This window comes from Talaromyces rugulosus, chromosome V (genome assembly GCF_013368755.1).
Source record: "Talaromyces rugulosus chromosome V, complete sequence".
Taxonomy (NCBI): Eukaryota; Fungi; Ascomycota; class Eurotiomycetes; order Eurotiales; family Trichocomaceae; genus Talaromyces; species Talaromyces rugulosus.
In genome coordinates, this window is record NC_049565.1 from 4,376,829 (window position 1) to 4,392,057 (window position 15,229).

Sequence of the window (15,229 nt, forward strand, 5' to 3'; positions counted from 1 at the left end):
CATGTAGGGCCCGTGCTCTGATTGGGCCGCCCTGAAAAGTGTATCGGTTGGACTCGTAAGTACGCATACGTACCTTGGTAGGAGTAAGTAGTTACTGGCTAGGTTCCTAGCAGGTTAGTGGCAGTAGTAGCTGCTGCTGCACGGCGGAAAAAGAGATTAATATATATCAATGAGTTACATTTGCACCTTTAGTTCTCTTAGTTCTATAGCAGAGCTGGTAGTATTGCTACCTCGGCCTGGCGACCCCTATCTAGTATCGAGTCTAAATGCCAATTAACTATTTAACCAATAATTAATTCAGAGGAGTATGTTGTGGCTGTGGCGCCTCGCTTCGCACTAGCAGCGCTCTCCTGACACTAGAGGCTGGTCTAGCCACACGATTCCGTCGCTCTTGCCTCCGCTTTGTGCAGCGCCCGCCCCCGTTGGCTGCTCTTGCCCGTTCCCTGTTCTGCGCGCTCTCTCTTAGTTTGTGCAGTGTTTTCCATCTCTCGACTCTCTTCATCAAGAAGGGGAGCGAGAAGAAGAAGAAGACGACGAAGAAGAAGAACTCCGCTTGTCTGACTGTGTGACTCGCCTCGCCTCTTTTTGTCTCTTGCTCTCCTTGCGTCAAATCGGTGACTTTGTGACGACTCTGAAACGCGAATCGCACGCCTGCATGTGGTGCTGGAGAGATCGAGCTGATCGACCGGAATCCCAATACTACTAGACGTCGATGTCGCTTTTGCTTTTGTGAATGGAGACAGCCCTCGCACAGAACAGCACTCGCTAGCTCACCATGAATGGTCGCAACGGCACCATGTCTCCCATTTCCGTCGATGGAAGCGAGTGGTCTGGCATCGGCCAGTACCAACTAGGCCTCAAGCAAGAACCCCCCTTCTCGCCCACAATGTCGAATCGAGGAACGCTGGCGACTCCTCCAGTCTCTGCCGGTCCTGTGTCTCCCAGTTCGATGGGCTTGAACGTCGCCCAACCCGCGCCTCGACGGCCTGGGGATCCAGGCAACCCGTCTCCTCCCAATTCCATCGCTGCGAGATCCAGCGTGGGCACCTTGTCCGACCAGCATGGCGGCCGACACCGGCGAATTGAAGAAGCGCTCGCTCAGCACTACAATGCGTTGCGCCGCTACCTGGGGAACCCTTACCAGAGCGAGAGAGCCGCCATGAAAACGAATAAAGCGCGCGACAAGCTGCTGCGGCTATCGGCCACCCAGTTCCACGAGTTGAGTACCGACGTCTTTGACGAACTGATCCGCCGGCAACAAGCATCCGGTGGACCCAACCGCCCTCCCCGACCAGACATTCCGCCTTTCCTCCCTCCCCGTAACGATTTCCACGAGAAACGTAACCAGGCTCGGCAGAAGCTGGCTTCGCTGCAGGGGCCTCGCTTTCGCGACCTCGCAACCGATGTCTTTTGCGAGTTGGAGCGTCGCTTTCCGCAATTTGCTGGTCCCGATATGCCTCGTATGGGCAGTCCAGCAGGCAGCATGCGTGGAGGTCCGTTCCGTCCGGGATCCAACGGCTTCCCACCACCTGGATTCCCCGGCGGTCCACGACCGGGGTCGCGAGGTCCTGGTCCGGCCGGCAGGGGGTTTCCGCCAGGAGGTCCTCCCGGTGGTCGCTTCCCGCCGCGCCAGCAATCGCTTAGTGGTGGTGGTATGAGCCCCGGTGACGAAAATGGACCGCTGCCAAAGTCATTCCAGAGCAACACCATGGTGCCTAACAAGAGTACCTTGGTAGAGGATGATGACGACGATCTGGATGATGATTTTGACGGACGCAGTGATGCTTTTGGATTGGATGTCCTGCAGAGCCGACGAGGAACGACCGCGACTATTGGCGATAAGAAACTGTTGGCAGACAGCCAGGCACAAGCTACCTCGTTGCAAGAACGTATCGACGAATTGGAGAGTTTGATGAAGAGCAAAGACCAGGAGATCTCTCGTCTGCAGGACGAGCATGAAAAGTCGCAGGTAGGTTTTTTGCTCCATGTGAAGAAGATGAATACTGAACAAAACAGGCAAGCACTAGTGAACGTGAGGAATGGGAAAGCCTAAAAGCCGATTTGGAAGGCAAGGTGGCAGATGTCGAAAATGCCAACACGTATCTGCAATCGAGAATCGAGGAGTTACAAGAGAACCATTCGAGTAAAGAGCAAGATCTGCTTCAGCAGCTTGAAGCACTTGGAGCGGCGCACAGTACCGGCGGAGATGCTGAATTGCAACAGCGATACGAAGAGCTGGAATCACGGCATCAGTCCTTGCAGGTCGAGCTGCAGGAACACCACAACACGACTGAGGAGGTCCGACGAGACGCGGCGACTTTCTTGAAAGAAATGAGAGCAATGTCGGAACGCAGCAACGCTACCTGGGAGCGAGAAGAGAAGCTTTCTCGTGATGTCAATCGGCTCGAAGAAGAAGTCAAGGAATGGAAGAGCCGCTATATCAAGGCAAAGACACAACTACGCCATCTCCGTACATCTTCGGTTGGCATCTCCAACTTCCGAGCAGATGTGGGCAACTTTGCCAAGGAAAACGAACTCATGCAACCAAATGGCATGGTCAAGGATACCCATGTGACCAAGTTCCAAATCTCGGTCGACGAGCTGCTCCGTACCGCGCGCTCCGGTGAGCCCGGGTTGGTTCTGGACCAGATGAAGGTTGTTGTTGTTGCCGTTCGCCACATCATCAATGACATTGAAATCGTCCAAAAGGGCGAGGAGCTGCCTTTCTCGCAGAAGCGTGCCAAGTCTAAGGTTTCAACCACTGCAAATAACTTGATCACCGCATCAAAGAACTTTGCCAGCTCCAGTGGCTTGTCACCCATCTCACTGCTCGATGCAGCTGCATCTCATCTCAGCACGGCCGTCATTGAGCTCCTTCGGCAAGTGAAGATTTCTGCCAGCCCTGCCGAGGACCTGGAAGAGGAAGATCAAGACAACATCGCTCCGATGCAGTCTCCTGGTTACTTTAGCGTTGCTCCCAGCCAGGGCCGGCTTAGCCACAACGGCTCCGTGTACAGTGCGATCAGTTCTCCATCAACTAGACCTCGAAGCACAGCTCACCGCCACACGATGTCTCGCGGTGGCATCCCTGGCGTCCAAGCTCTTGCAATTGGAAAGGCCAATTATGGACTGCGCCCGCAGGACCATGAGCTAGAAGAACTCAAGGTATGTATACCATTACGCTAAGTTTTAAGTCATTTGTCTAACAAAATCAGCTTTACCTCGAAGACCAAACCGAGGGTTTAATCCACACCATCCAGTCGCTAGTTGCCAGCATCCGCAGCGAAGAACCCATCTCATCGATTGGCGGTCACATTGCCACGATATCGGCTGTTGTCGGCAACGTGGTGTCATCGACCGACCAAGCCATGGACAAAGCAGAGATCAGTCCAACAGTACGAGAACGCCTTGGACCAGTAGTCCAGACCCTAGCAGACTGCTCTGACCGACTGTCACGCACGGGAGCTGAGGGAGAAGAGGTTGATAGCCCTGAGCACCTTAGGGATATCACCAGCAAACTGCCACCCATTGCCTTTGAGATTGCCCGCGAAACAAAGGAGCTGGTTCAACGTATTGGCCAACTCGAGCTAGACCAGGGAGATGACGAATTCCGGTAGATTCGTTTATTTTAACCGTGACGCTTATTTGACTTTTTCGACTTTTTTCGACTTTTTCAGCGAATCCGCTTGTTGGTTCCTTTTGAGTACACGTAACGCCCTGTGGTCTATACAAACAAACAAAGTATAGGCCGAGGATGTATATTCATGGGTAGTCCCCGATTGTGAATGACATGGACGATTCAACGACACTGGTGCATGATTTTCTTTTTATTTCATGTCTGGAAATTTTTGTTTCATGTTGCATTTTATCTTGCGACCTGCCTTTTTCTTTCTTCTTTTATATTTATTGCTTGAGAGTTTGGAGGGACTCTTAATGTTTCTTTTCTAATATTCCAGGATTGCATGAGTTGTATGATTCTGGCTGTTTATTGGTGATGGATTATTATTGGGGTTATGTATTATATATCTTGTTGCTTCTTGTGGTTGATACTTGAGGGCTGTGTTTTCCGTGCAGATATGGGTCATCGTGTGACTATGACAATTATGAATTATCAATATAACTAGCATTACGTCAACTGCACATGTGGTGGTAGGACGGTGTGGATGTATCAATTGATCCAATTCGTAGTGCAATCTTTTTAACTGTATGTCACTGGTGTATGACATGATAATGAAATATGACCCCGGTCTAAACCAAAAAAAAAAAAAAAAAATTAGGAACGTCAATTAAAACGTAATTTACAAACATCATAAAACTCTATATCAAGGAACATAACTACACTACTCCATCAGCCTGGTTCTGGGCTTCTGCCTGTTTTGCGGCTTCTTCTTTCTTTTTGGCCTCTTCTTCCTCCTTCTGTTTGGCCTCCTCCTGGAGCTTCTTCTTGTGCTCCTTGGCCTCCTTGTCGGCGTCCTTCCACGAGCCCCAATAGTGATGCGACACCAGCTCGTCGCTCTGGTCATCCGGATGCCCGTTCTGGGCGGCCGCAAACGAGTTCCCAGGCATGATTAGAAGATCACCAATCAGTTTCGGCTGTTTGATATGATGGAACTCGCGGTCATCGATGGGCCGGTCCAGCGCCTTACTGAGACTTTTGAGCACCCAGACCGTCATGATTTTTGGCCCGGTTACGTCGACCACATCCGACAGCATCTCCAGTTCAAGCTTCTGCATGGGCACGTTGTTATCGGCGGCGATTTTGCGTAATGTGTCGGCCACAGCGTCCACGACGGCCTGCAAGTGTCGCGACGACGGGCGTGCTGCGAATACCCAGTTGCAAAACTGCGATGCTACCTGTGTTCCCTCCCCATGCCATTCCATATCAAACTCCAACCCAACAATCATATCAATCGGCTTGTCGCGGTATTCTTCAGGTACCCATTCCGACACTTCCTTTTCGCACGTCGCGTCCAAGTCACTCCATATCCCGCCATCGGCCAACACCATCAGATACCGCAACAGATCGGCCCTCAAGATCGGAATCGGGATTGATTCGTACAGTTCGACAAGGTCGGGTCGAGTCGCCGAGAATTTCGCGCGCACAAAGGTTACGGCGGATTCGTCGGTGAGTAGTTCCTGTCGGTGGTATGGGTTTTTCTCGGTCCAGGTGTATACCCATTCCAGTTGGTTCTTTTCGAGTTGGTTGGTTTTGGAGGATTGCCAGACCTTGTCGGGGATGCCTAGGATGGCGGTTTTGTAAAGGGGGCTGTTTTCATTTTGAATATTGTTTGTAGAAGGAGAAGAAGGAGGACGTGAGTCGTAATAATCGGCGTCGGAAGAGTCGGGTTTAGGAGAAAATGAAGAAATAGGTCTCGCGGTCGTCTCCTCTGAGTTTGACACCGGCACAGAAGACGGTTTGCTGCTCTGAGGAGCTTGAGTCGTCCCGAGAGACCGATGCAATGGTTCCCAGTTGACGTGCAAGATATACAACAAGACCAGGAGTAAAGGAGTGACGATGGCAACCAAGCGCAGGAAGCGCCCGCTCTTTAGAAGTGGGGCTAGCATTGGAGTGTCGAGCGGAAGGGCATGGTATATAAAATTATTATTTTTTGGGATATCCAAAATGAATATTTCAAAGGAAAGAAAATAAGAAACCGAAAGAAAGCAAGGTGAATAATGGATCTGGGGTGAGTTGAGGCGAGCTGACAGATAACCTGATGGGTCCTGATAGCAATAAATAATACCGTGGTATCAGCCGCGTATTATTTACTATTCATTCTCGCAATAACTTGGTACGAGCGATACAACTTTTCTGCACAGAAGAGTGGGGGCTCTTCCGACCAAAGCGTCTTCAGCGCACATCCACGTTCCCCCATACTGCCCAGATATTCGCTGCTGCCTGGAAGCGATAGCGTCCGTTTTAGGCATAGTGTCGGTCTGTTATCCACCTGTATCAAAAACGAAAAATGGGGACCTTTTTTAGTGGTATGGAATACCTTAGTTTCTTTACAGCTTAGGCTACATTATTAAAATAACTGATCGGCGCTGGTGCAAAAGGGGGTGAGCTTTAGGGAAACAAAGAAGAGACAAATATAGGACTATTCCTGTCTGATACAAGTCCACAACAAGTCAGGACAATAATCTTCTGCTAGTCGATTTAAGATCGTTTGCGTCTCCATACCGCCTAGCCGGGAGCCAATCGGCATCGCCGAATGGAGTGCTAAGATTTAATAGAGCTTGCTTATGTAAGACTGGGGCCTTGGCAGTAATCTCTATGCTGATTGGCTAGATTCGTCTGAATAAGTACTTTTACACGCCCTCGAGTATATATCACTTCTTCACTGCGCCAGCCCCGATTCCAAAGACAGCACGCAGAATCAAGTAGAGTGGAAAGATGGAAAAGATGGAAAGGTAAGAAAAACTAGGCTAATTTTGAAATCGACAATATAAAAAAAGACAACCAATCACAGAATAAAAAAGACCGTTGAAGCTTCCACCACAAGTCGAAATGGAATAGTATAGACAGGATTCAACTCAAAGCGTGTGTGACAACAAACCATGAAACATGACCAACTTTATCAGCCCAGCAAATCGTCAAAGGCTGATCCACCGCTTTGGGCAGGAGGCTTTGGCTGTGATGAAGCTGCACCAGGGGTGCCCCAAATGCCCGCGCTGGACTTTTCCTTGGCCATGCTTGCCAGATTAGGTCCCTTGTTGGGCGCGTTCTTTTGAATACCGGCGCCAGCACTGGCTGTGTTCCAGAGAGATCCGAACGCGTCGCCGCCAGATGATTTCGACGCTGCCGGCTTGGCAGCTCCAGCAGCTGGTGATGCAGAAGATGCGGTCAGAGAGGAGAACGAAGAAGTGGTCTGGTGGAGACCAGGTCTGCCACCGGCCGATGGCGAGATGGGCTGGTTCACGTTGGTATTGACCGAGGTGTAGTAGTTTGGTGTTACTGCTTGATATCCTGTTGGCTTGATAGCAGGCTGCTGTTGCAGGGGTGCAGCAAATGAAGACGCTGAGGAAAGAGGCGGCGATATCGTGGCGGAACCGGTCGGCGTGGGTGTGGCAGAAGTGAACCCAGCAAGTCCGCTCAAGTCGGCACCTTGGGACGCAGACACCGGCTTGGGGGCAGCGAACTGGGTGCTTGATGTGGTTGTAACTGTCGACGCAGGAGGAGAAATTGCCGAGAACTGAGCAGACGGCGCGGCGGCCGGTGATGCCGACTGGAAGTCATCAAAGTCATCATCATCCGCACCCGACCCAAGTATGTCCAATCCATTATTGCCAGCAGCCGGCTGTTTTCCAGCAGCAGTGGAGGTGACCTCATCATCATCGCCAAAATCAAACAAATCTGCTTCCTTTGGCTTGGGTGGTTCGGGCTCCTTGGCCTGTGGCTTTGGTTCCGTTCGTCGCCGTATCGGTGCCGAAAGCTCGTCGTCGCCCTCGTCGTACTCTTCAAACCGGTTGCTTCGTCGGCCGGACTCCCTGCTTATATCACTGATATTGCTGGCTCCACCAAACCCGCCACCATCACCAAACACTCCTCCGCTATATCCACCATAACTGTCACTACCGAACCCGCCGTATCGTCCACTTCCCTGTCCGGATAATCCGCCTGCCATGCCGCCACCTTCCATACCGCCAAACTTGTTGCGGTTGGCGCGAGCCTTTTTGCGCTCGTTACGGATAGCATCGACATCGCCGAGTAGTTTGGTTAGTTCTTGCGATCGGTTGCGGACATTGATACCCTGGTCCTTGCCATTGGGGTCGATATAATGGAATTGGCGAAGCATTCGTAAAAGAGACATGTGAGACCGAGCATCGTCAATGACCCGCTCAGAACCATTCTTGATGAGGAATTCGAGAAGTTGCAGCGCCTATTTATCATTTAGTATCGAGTAGTCAGCAACAAACGAAAAATCCCTTCATTAAATAACTCTCTGCTGGCTCACCTTGTATATCTGCCGCCACTCTTCTGCCGTCTTTTCTGTGAACCGTTTGTAGATCAAAGGCATGATCTCGTTGAGCAATTGACTATAATGACCCGGTCAGCCGCGGATTGCATCGTATCGTGGTGTCAGAGGAGGGTGGACCGACTAGTGATGCGTGCCATTGGCGATTTCCTGCATCAAAGTCGAGGATGCGCCCCAAGGTTCGTTGTTTGTGGCTTCTCGGACCTAAATGGGGTGTTTTGTTGGTAAGCCGACGCAACATCGAAAAAAAGAACAACAAAAAAAACAACAAACCTTGGACTCCATTTCCGTGTAGTTCATGACAGCTGAAGCAATTACCCCCGATCAGTAAAGGTATACCAACAACATTTCCCTTTTCTCAATTTCTCCTCCATCCCTTCAACTTCCTTGGCGTGGACACCTTACCATTTTGCAACTTGCGAGCACCCGCCTTGATGTCGTACAAGGTCAGGTTGCTCACCTGGTCTTTAAGACTGTTGAAATCCATTGTATTTCACGGCGGCTTTTCGTCAATGAATATAACCAAAGGGGAAATAAAGTGAGAGATCCTGTGCGGAATCCAGATGACCTGAAGGTGAGGGCAATATCACGGATAGATCGATTAGCCGCAACTGCCCCTGTTAGTGATCAGTGGCGTCGGGAGATCACGTGATTCCTCAGTACTACAATATATACAGACAGACCATGTAAAATGTAAAGAAAAAGAGAGAGAGAAAGATTTTTGTGAAAATTCTTATTTCCTTTTCGTTCTAATTCCAACATACAACTAACAGGGGACAAGCTGCAAAGTTATTGTGATACACCAACTGTATTCAATGTTACATATACTGGTCGCTACGGAGTCTTCTATGTAGACACCATCAACATCCAGATGTCAATTGATTGATCAATTAATGTTACCGAGCAGAAACACTTTCAAGAGTATATATTATTCTCAAGTTAACTTACATACAGGTCGAAAGCAAATAGTACATGAAAATGCAAATCCTATCAATATCAATATCCACAACCAAGCACCGCCAACCGAAAACAACCACCAGCTCACAGCTCAGTGCTGATTCTAAAACAAAAAATAAGAAGAAAAATGCTGCTAAAAAAAAAGGGCGAGGTGCTATATCAATGCGAATATAAACCACGACACTAAGTGCGCCGTTGTCGAACCTCTTTCCTTCTCCCATTCATAACCTCGATCCACCCTAGGATATCATTCGATGTGATTGATCGCTGTAAACCGAAGAGACCGTATAAAATTCCATCATGCACGCTAAACAAACACCAAAACGACCAAATGCCCGTTACTCGTTATAAAACTTCTTCATGATCAAATGCAAGAACAAGTTCACGTTCACACGGAGGCAGCCCTCGAAAAAGTCCAGGAATTGAGTGCTGTTGAATTGCGCTTGGAGTAGATCATCCAGTGGTACCTGGGCATTCGCTCCGGGAATCATCATGTTGCCACTACTACCATCCAAGGTAAACACGCCGACTTCGTTACTAGATATTGTGAGATCGACGCGATCCCATTGGCGCTCCATATAGCCTTTCCAGTGAACGAGAACCCCTTTGTCTGCAAGGTTGCGTGCTGAGTATTTGTATGACCCAAACTTGAAAACTCGTCCCGTTTTCTGGAGCTCACGTTCGTGATCCCATTGTTTGGTAAATGGCAGCAGGAACCTCTTCTTGCCTTTCTTGTTCTGAAGTGTAATCATGGCCTGCTCGATGTAGTCGTTGTAGGTCTTGAGTTGTTGTTCGAGATAGACGGCTTGGTCGTTCAACCTGGACGACGTCATCCGAGCGCTATCGAGTTCTCGCTCGCGTTGAATCCTGCGTCGATGCTTGGTCCGGATGTCCACGGCAATTGCATTCAGAATGTCTTGGTATTGATTGTGACGGCCGATCTTTCCGTAGCTCTCTAGTTGCAGGATATTTTCAAGTGCAACCCTCTTCAAATCGGCGTAGCTCAGAACACTAAGATCAAGGACCGTGTTTGCCTCTGAGTAGGCTCCCTTTCTTTGATTGCTTGTAGTGAGCTCGTCGTGGACAAGACACTTCCATCGTTGCTCGTCCTCTTCCGTGGGAGGTTTAAGCATGACTTCCATGAGATTTGCGCCAGACTGCACTCTAATTATATAGAGAATGCATCGCTTAGTCTCCATGAAGAGAGTTTTGATACCAGCCTCAGGATCTATATTCCATGTAAGTATTTTGCGGCAAAATTGACAAATATTCCTTTCTTACCTTCGGTATTCGTAAGTCTTGGGTGTAACGTCAGGCTGATCTCCGATGTGCTGACTGTCATTAGCTCATGCTGGTTAGACTTGACATTGCCCAGTTCTCGAATGATTTCCTTGAAGAAGTCGTCCCGATTCGTGCAGAGAAAGTCGATATCGGATGCAACAAGTTGGTGGATTGAGAAGATGTCGGACATTTTGATATACAATGTCGGTTTGGTCTTGGCATAAAGGTCGTTGAATTCATCAATGTCGAAATAAGATTCTGCGTCTTGTACCGATATCACTAGAAACAGTGTTAAAAATAAAATTAAAAAAATGAGAAAAGGCGTTGGTAAACTTACTATTGGCCCAGATCTCCCCAAGGCGCAATATTGAATCTCCCACGTGTTTATTGAGAGGCTGCAAGTAGACATTTTCGTTGCCAAATAATCGTCCTGATGCTACTTGGGATAGCACCTTTGAGATTTCACCCAGGTTCTTCTTGTGTTTGGGGTTCAATCCACGGTCGATCACGCCGTGCTTCTCGGGTTCAAGTACCGCGGATTGGAAATAGTTCTTCCAAATACATTGACCAGCTACTTGAAGGATGAAGCCAGGATCCTCGTGTCCGTATTGAGCAAGGAGACATTCGTATAATTCTTTGGCAATGTAACGGATTCCAAACGGCATTCTCAGAAGCGCTTCCTGGAATTTAGCCAAAAACTGGTCTGTAATGTCGCGAAGATCTTGCAAATGCTGAATGAAGATGGCTCGTGTTTCTGGATCTCGGATAGCTGCCTCTGTCGGTACGTCAAGAGGACGCCTGCTTCTCTGCCCAGTACGAAGTTCTTCGTTGCTAACAGCCGAGCGGTAAATCTGCACTGGGTCACTTTCAAGATCGAGTTCTGCGTTTTCGATAACCCATTCTTTGACAAGGGGGTTCAGAACCTCGCGCAAGAATTTTCGATCCCTTGGTGACTTGACGTAAGCCATGAAAAGTTTGATCCAGAAAGAGTTGCACCGAGCCCAGTCTTGCAGGGAGGGGCAGCTTTGGATTTCCTCCTTGATAGACTTCACAAGCAATTTGATGAGATAATACTCTTCACGTCGTTTCTGAGAATACCCGAACAACCCCATAATCAAATGCTTCGTCCTCTCGTACTCCTTTTCGCCGGTGTTTTGTTCTCGGAGCTTGCGGAACAGCCTGGCGAGATACTGCGGTTGAGTTTGAAGAATAAAAAACAGTACTTGATACTGCTCTAATTTTTTCCTTGAATTCTTGTTGAGAGCTTTGAGGTCAAAAGGGTCTTTCGAGGACATATTAGAATTCGATATTAAGGATCCGAAGTGTCCGCCGAAATGCTTTTGATGCTTCACAACTTCGTCGAGGGTAATCTTGTTCTTGACCAATAATGCAATCTTGATGTCTAGTTGTGTGACATACTGATCAGCCATTTCGTTTTGTCGCACTTGCTGAACGACAGTTTTCCGGAGACGCTCAAATTCGATCTCTTGATCAAAGTCAAAGTCGCTGTCATTAAGGAGATGCACAAAGCCTTTAATAGTTCCAACCGGGGGGTTTTTCCCACTTGTGAGGCTCTTGTATGCCTGTCCTTGTATTTTGCCTCTGACAAAACTTTGTACTTTGATAACTTTTTCCATATTTTGTCGGAAGAAACGTTGTTTTTCGGCAAAACTTCGCCGCACAAAGGTTGCTCGGATGCATGATTGAAGATTAACAATCATATCTTCTTCATTTTCTAGATCAGACAACAAATCTCCAACGTCGACTCGAACAAGCATAGCCCTAGCGAGAGCTTGTAGCTGGGCTACCTCGTCTTCACAACCTTCAAGATCATAAAGAAGCTTGCCAACGTCTTTCCTGACCATTGCAGCTCGAGAAAGAGATTGAAGGGCGATCACCATTGGTTCGTTCTGTTCGAGAGCTTGAAGATCTTCGCTGACTAGCTCTCTTGACAGCATGCCACGGATGCAAGATTGTAGAAGCACGACTTGAGCTTCCGATTGTCCCAGCTGACTCTTCTGCTCCTCAATTTTTGAGCGAGTGAGACTTGCACGAACAATGCTCTGAAAGAGTACGACCGATTCTTGCTGTTCAGAAAGCTGGTCACGAAGGGTTTGAAGTTGTTTGCGCGCTTTTCCACCCCGAACAGAAGACTGCAAAGCACACCAATGATCACCCAAACCCTCCAATCTCTTCTGCAAAGTCGCTAAACGGGCTCTTTCCGCCAAAGCACGAGCGGCAGATTGAACAAGGACAATAGACGGAACTTGAGCTTCGAGCTGGGCAGTATTTTTGCTCAGGATAGAACGGCATTGCATGCCACGGGTAGCCGCTTGAAGAGACAGTACTTCTACTTCTGCGCCCTTGGTTTGTTCAACTTGGTCGAGTGCCTGTTTTCGCTGCAGTGCTCCTCTGATTGCTGCTTGGAAGCTCTTGATTCCAGACTCCTCTTTTCGTATCCGAGTCTTCAAGTGGTCGACCTGGGCTCTTGCTTTCCGACCCCTGACTAGATTTTGGAGTTTCAAGACGTCCTTCTCCTTGCCTCTCCACCAATCCTCATTTCTTTGTCTTTGTGATCGCACTATAAAGCCGCGAGAGATAGCTTGAAGACCAACTGCGAATTGGCGCATGCTCAGTCGGTAGCCAATAATCTGGCGTGCCCAGTCGCCTCGTATCCTGGATTGAAGATCGAGAATCCAATGTTCGTTGTCCCATAGCTGATTCATGACATTACCTAGTTGGATGCGCAAGATGGCGCCTCGTATTTGCGTTTGTAGATCAGAAATACTGTCCTCGTTTTCATGCAACTCGCGTTCGATGCGTTGCTCATCGGTTTCAGGGGGTTCTGGCTCTGGTTCTGGTTCTGGCTCAGCACCAAACGTAGCCCCCATTCCAGAAAAGCTGGGCATGCTGACACCAGCCTTATCTAGACCCTTTTGTGTTTGTTCAAGTTCGTGGTGTTCGAATTCTAGCTGACCAACCAAATTACCTATACGGAAGTCGACTATTCCGTTCTTGAATAACAACCATGAAAGGGCGTGGATACAGTGTATCACCTTAGGGATATTCTTCTTCTCGTATAAGTCGATCAGTTCAAACCGAAAAATGTCGGGCAAAGCCATCTCATCCAAGAACTGGTTAAAGAGGGCAATATTGTCTGAGTGACGATATTGAAGTTTTGGATTTCGAAAGATGCGCAAGATTCGGTTGGGATATAAGGCTTGAACAATTTCAGCCAGAGTCACGCCATCGCGCAAAGCTTCCTCCAACTGGACGATGGGAGGGATTTCCTTTTTTATGATGTCCTCAATCCATTCTTTGGCTTCTCCAATATGGCAGAGATATTCATAAGCCTGAAGGAATTGTCGTTGCTTGTCCATCCAATTTCCTGCAGCCCACGACGACGCAGACATGCTTTTACTTTTCTGGTGAGTCGGTCCTCGGATAGAGTCTGATCGTTTCAAGCGCCTTCTGCCATGAAGACCGACAACAGACGGCAAAGTAGAATCGATTACAAATTCCTCGGTTTCTCCAGACTTTGCAAACTTGGAGAGGGTGCGAAGATGGCCAGTCGATGACTTTTGGAAAGTTTCGAGCTCCGGCGCAGTGAAAGCCGTGGTAAGCGCTGGCGGATGGGGACTGTTGTGGCTTTGCGAATGCTGAGATTTCGGACGAGGGGGGGTGGCATAGTCGGATACCTCATTTTCTTGCCATCTGATCCTGCGTTCTGGTGTACCGGCTGGGGATACAGACTTTCGGTATGCCGTCTCGTCGATAGTATAGCTTCTAGCATGACGGGTGACTGCATCTTTCTGCGACGTTTTCGGGGAGGAATTCGGTGCTTGCGGGAGTGGTCGCAAGGAGCGACGAATACTTCCATATGTTTCTGCAGCGGTGGAACTTTTCTCAGGCATTGTTGACATGGGCACGAAAGTATTTAATTCGCTTCTGCCACGTCTGTGGCCAAACCCCCCGAGGGACGATGCATTTGAAGAAATAGTGCTACTTCGGCTGGGAGGTGCTTCGTTCGAGAAGACAGAATATGTGGTTGAGGCTGTCGAGGCTGTAGAGTCATGTCGCATCGGACTTCCAGCGGAGGCCCCAATGTCGGTTTGCGATCGCCTGAACGACGTTATGTTGGACATCACGGAGTGTTGTGTCATGCGACAGGGTGTAAGTCGAGCAGAAATCTATACACCATGGGACGCATGCCTGCGCCCTTGGCTTTGAAGTCGGGATGATGGGTTGGAGCAGTCGCGCAAGGTCTGTCGGATCAAGGGCGGTGAATGTTGATGGGACGACGACCCCTTCAAAGGTATGCTATGCTGGTGAAGATCCGGGTCAACGACAAAAGCCTTGGAGCGTCGAGAGAGAGAAGCGACAAAATCGTCAATGAGTCAAGTCAGCCGAGATAAGGCGCTTGTTAGACGACGGTTGATACGAGCTGGAGGAGGGAGGAGCAGTAAGGCTGGGCCGGAGGGGTTTGTTTACCTTGTTTACAATTCTCCCGATCGGGGAAGGTGGCGCGTTGCCGGTGCCGGCTGTTGACATCACGTGATCTGTCTTACCCTTTTCTCTTCTTGTTGTTATTATTAAATTCAGATCGAGTTTTATTTAAGGTTATTATTAATCGCTGGTTGTATTCTCTTCTTCAGAGTTTAGCTTCTGTTTAAAATCTAGTATTTATCGTATTAATGAGCATAGGATATGATATGTATCTATTGTGGACGCTCACCCAAGCCGGTTTGCTATCAACATCAATGATCAATGATTGAAAATGTTTTTTATACATAGCAACAGTGATTTTAAATGACCCCGGCTTAAATTTTATTTTTATTATTTCTATATTTTTTTTTTTTTTTGAATATGTGCCAAAATCCTAGAACCGACGCTCGGAACGCGAATGACACAATACTCGAGATTTATGCAGTGAGGGAAGCCCCACCTTCGCCATTTATCAACACTACTCTACGGACTCTTCACATGTTTTGTTGCCGTGCCTGTTTTTTATACCA

The 15,229-nt window shown here is 48.6% G+C and overlaps 4 protein-coding genes across 4 annotated transcripts; 1 reads left to right on the forward strand and 3 right to left on the reverse strand.

The window, feature by feature from the left end:
- Window positions 1-775: 775 nt before the first annotated feature.
- TRUGW13939_10034 (uncharacterized protein) lies at window positions 776-3,617 on the forward strand (the record flags this gene model as incomplete). Its single annotated transcript, XM_035493150.1, has 3 exons — window positions 776-1,969; window positions 2,017-3,165; window positions 3,216-3,617. 3 exons carry the CDS (start codon window positions 776-778, stop codon window positions 3,615-3,617), a joined length of 2,745 nt encoding a protein of 914 aa, XP_035349043.1.
- A 718-nt stretch (window positions 3,618-4,335) lies between these two features.
- On the reverse strand, window positions 4,336-5,565 carry TRUGW13939_10035 (uncharacterized protein; the record flags this gene model as incomplete). Its single annotated transcript, XM_035493151.1, has 1 exon — window positions 4,336-5,565. One exon carries the CDS (start codon window positions 5,563-5,565, stop codon window positions 4,336-4,338), a length of 1,230 nt encoding a protein of 409 aa, XP_035349044.1.
- Window positions 5,566-6,578: 1,013 nt separating this feature from the next.
- TRUGW13939_10036 (uncharacterized protein) lies at window positions 6,579-8,463 on the reverse strand (the record flags this gene model as incomplete). The annotated part of the gene is made up of 5 exons (XM_035493152.1): window positions 6,579-7,880; window positions 7,956-8,037; window positions 8,101-8,180; window positions 8,250-8,281; window positions 8,382-8,463. The coding sequence occupies 5 exons, from the start codon at window positions 8,461-8,463 to the stop codon at window positions 6,579-6,581; spliced, it is 1,578 nt and encodes a 525-aa protein (XP_035349045.1).
- Window positions 8,464-9,271: 808 nt separating this feature from the next.
- TRUGW13939_10037 (uncharacterized protein) lies at window positions 9,272-14,359 on the reverse strand (the record flags this gene model as incomplete). Its single annotated transcript, XM_035493153.1, has 3 exons — window positions 9,272-10,161; window positions 10,215-10,493; window positions 10,552-14,359. 3 exons carry the CDS (start codon window positions 14,357-14,359, stop codon window positions 9,272-9,274), a joined length of 4,977 nt encoding a protein of 1,658 aa, XP_035349046.1.
- Window positions 14,360-15,229: the final 870 nt, after the last annotated feature.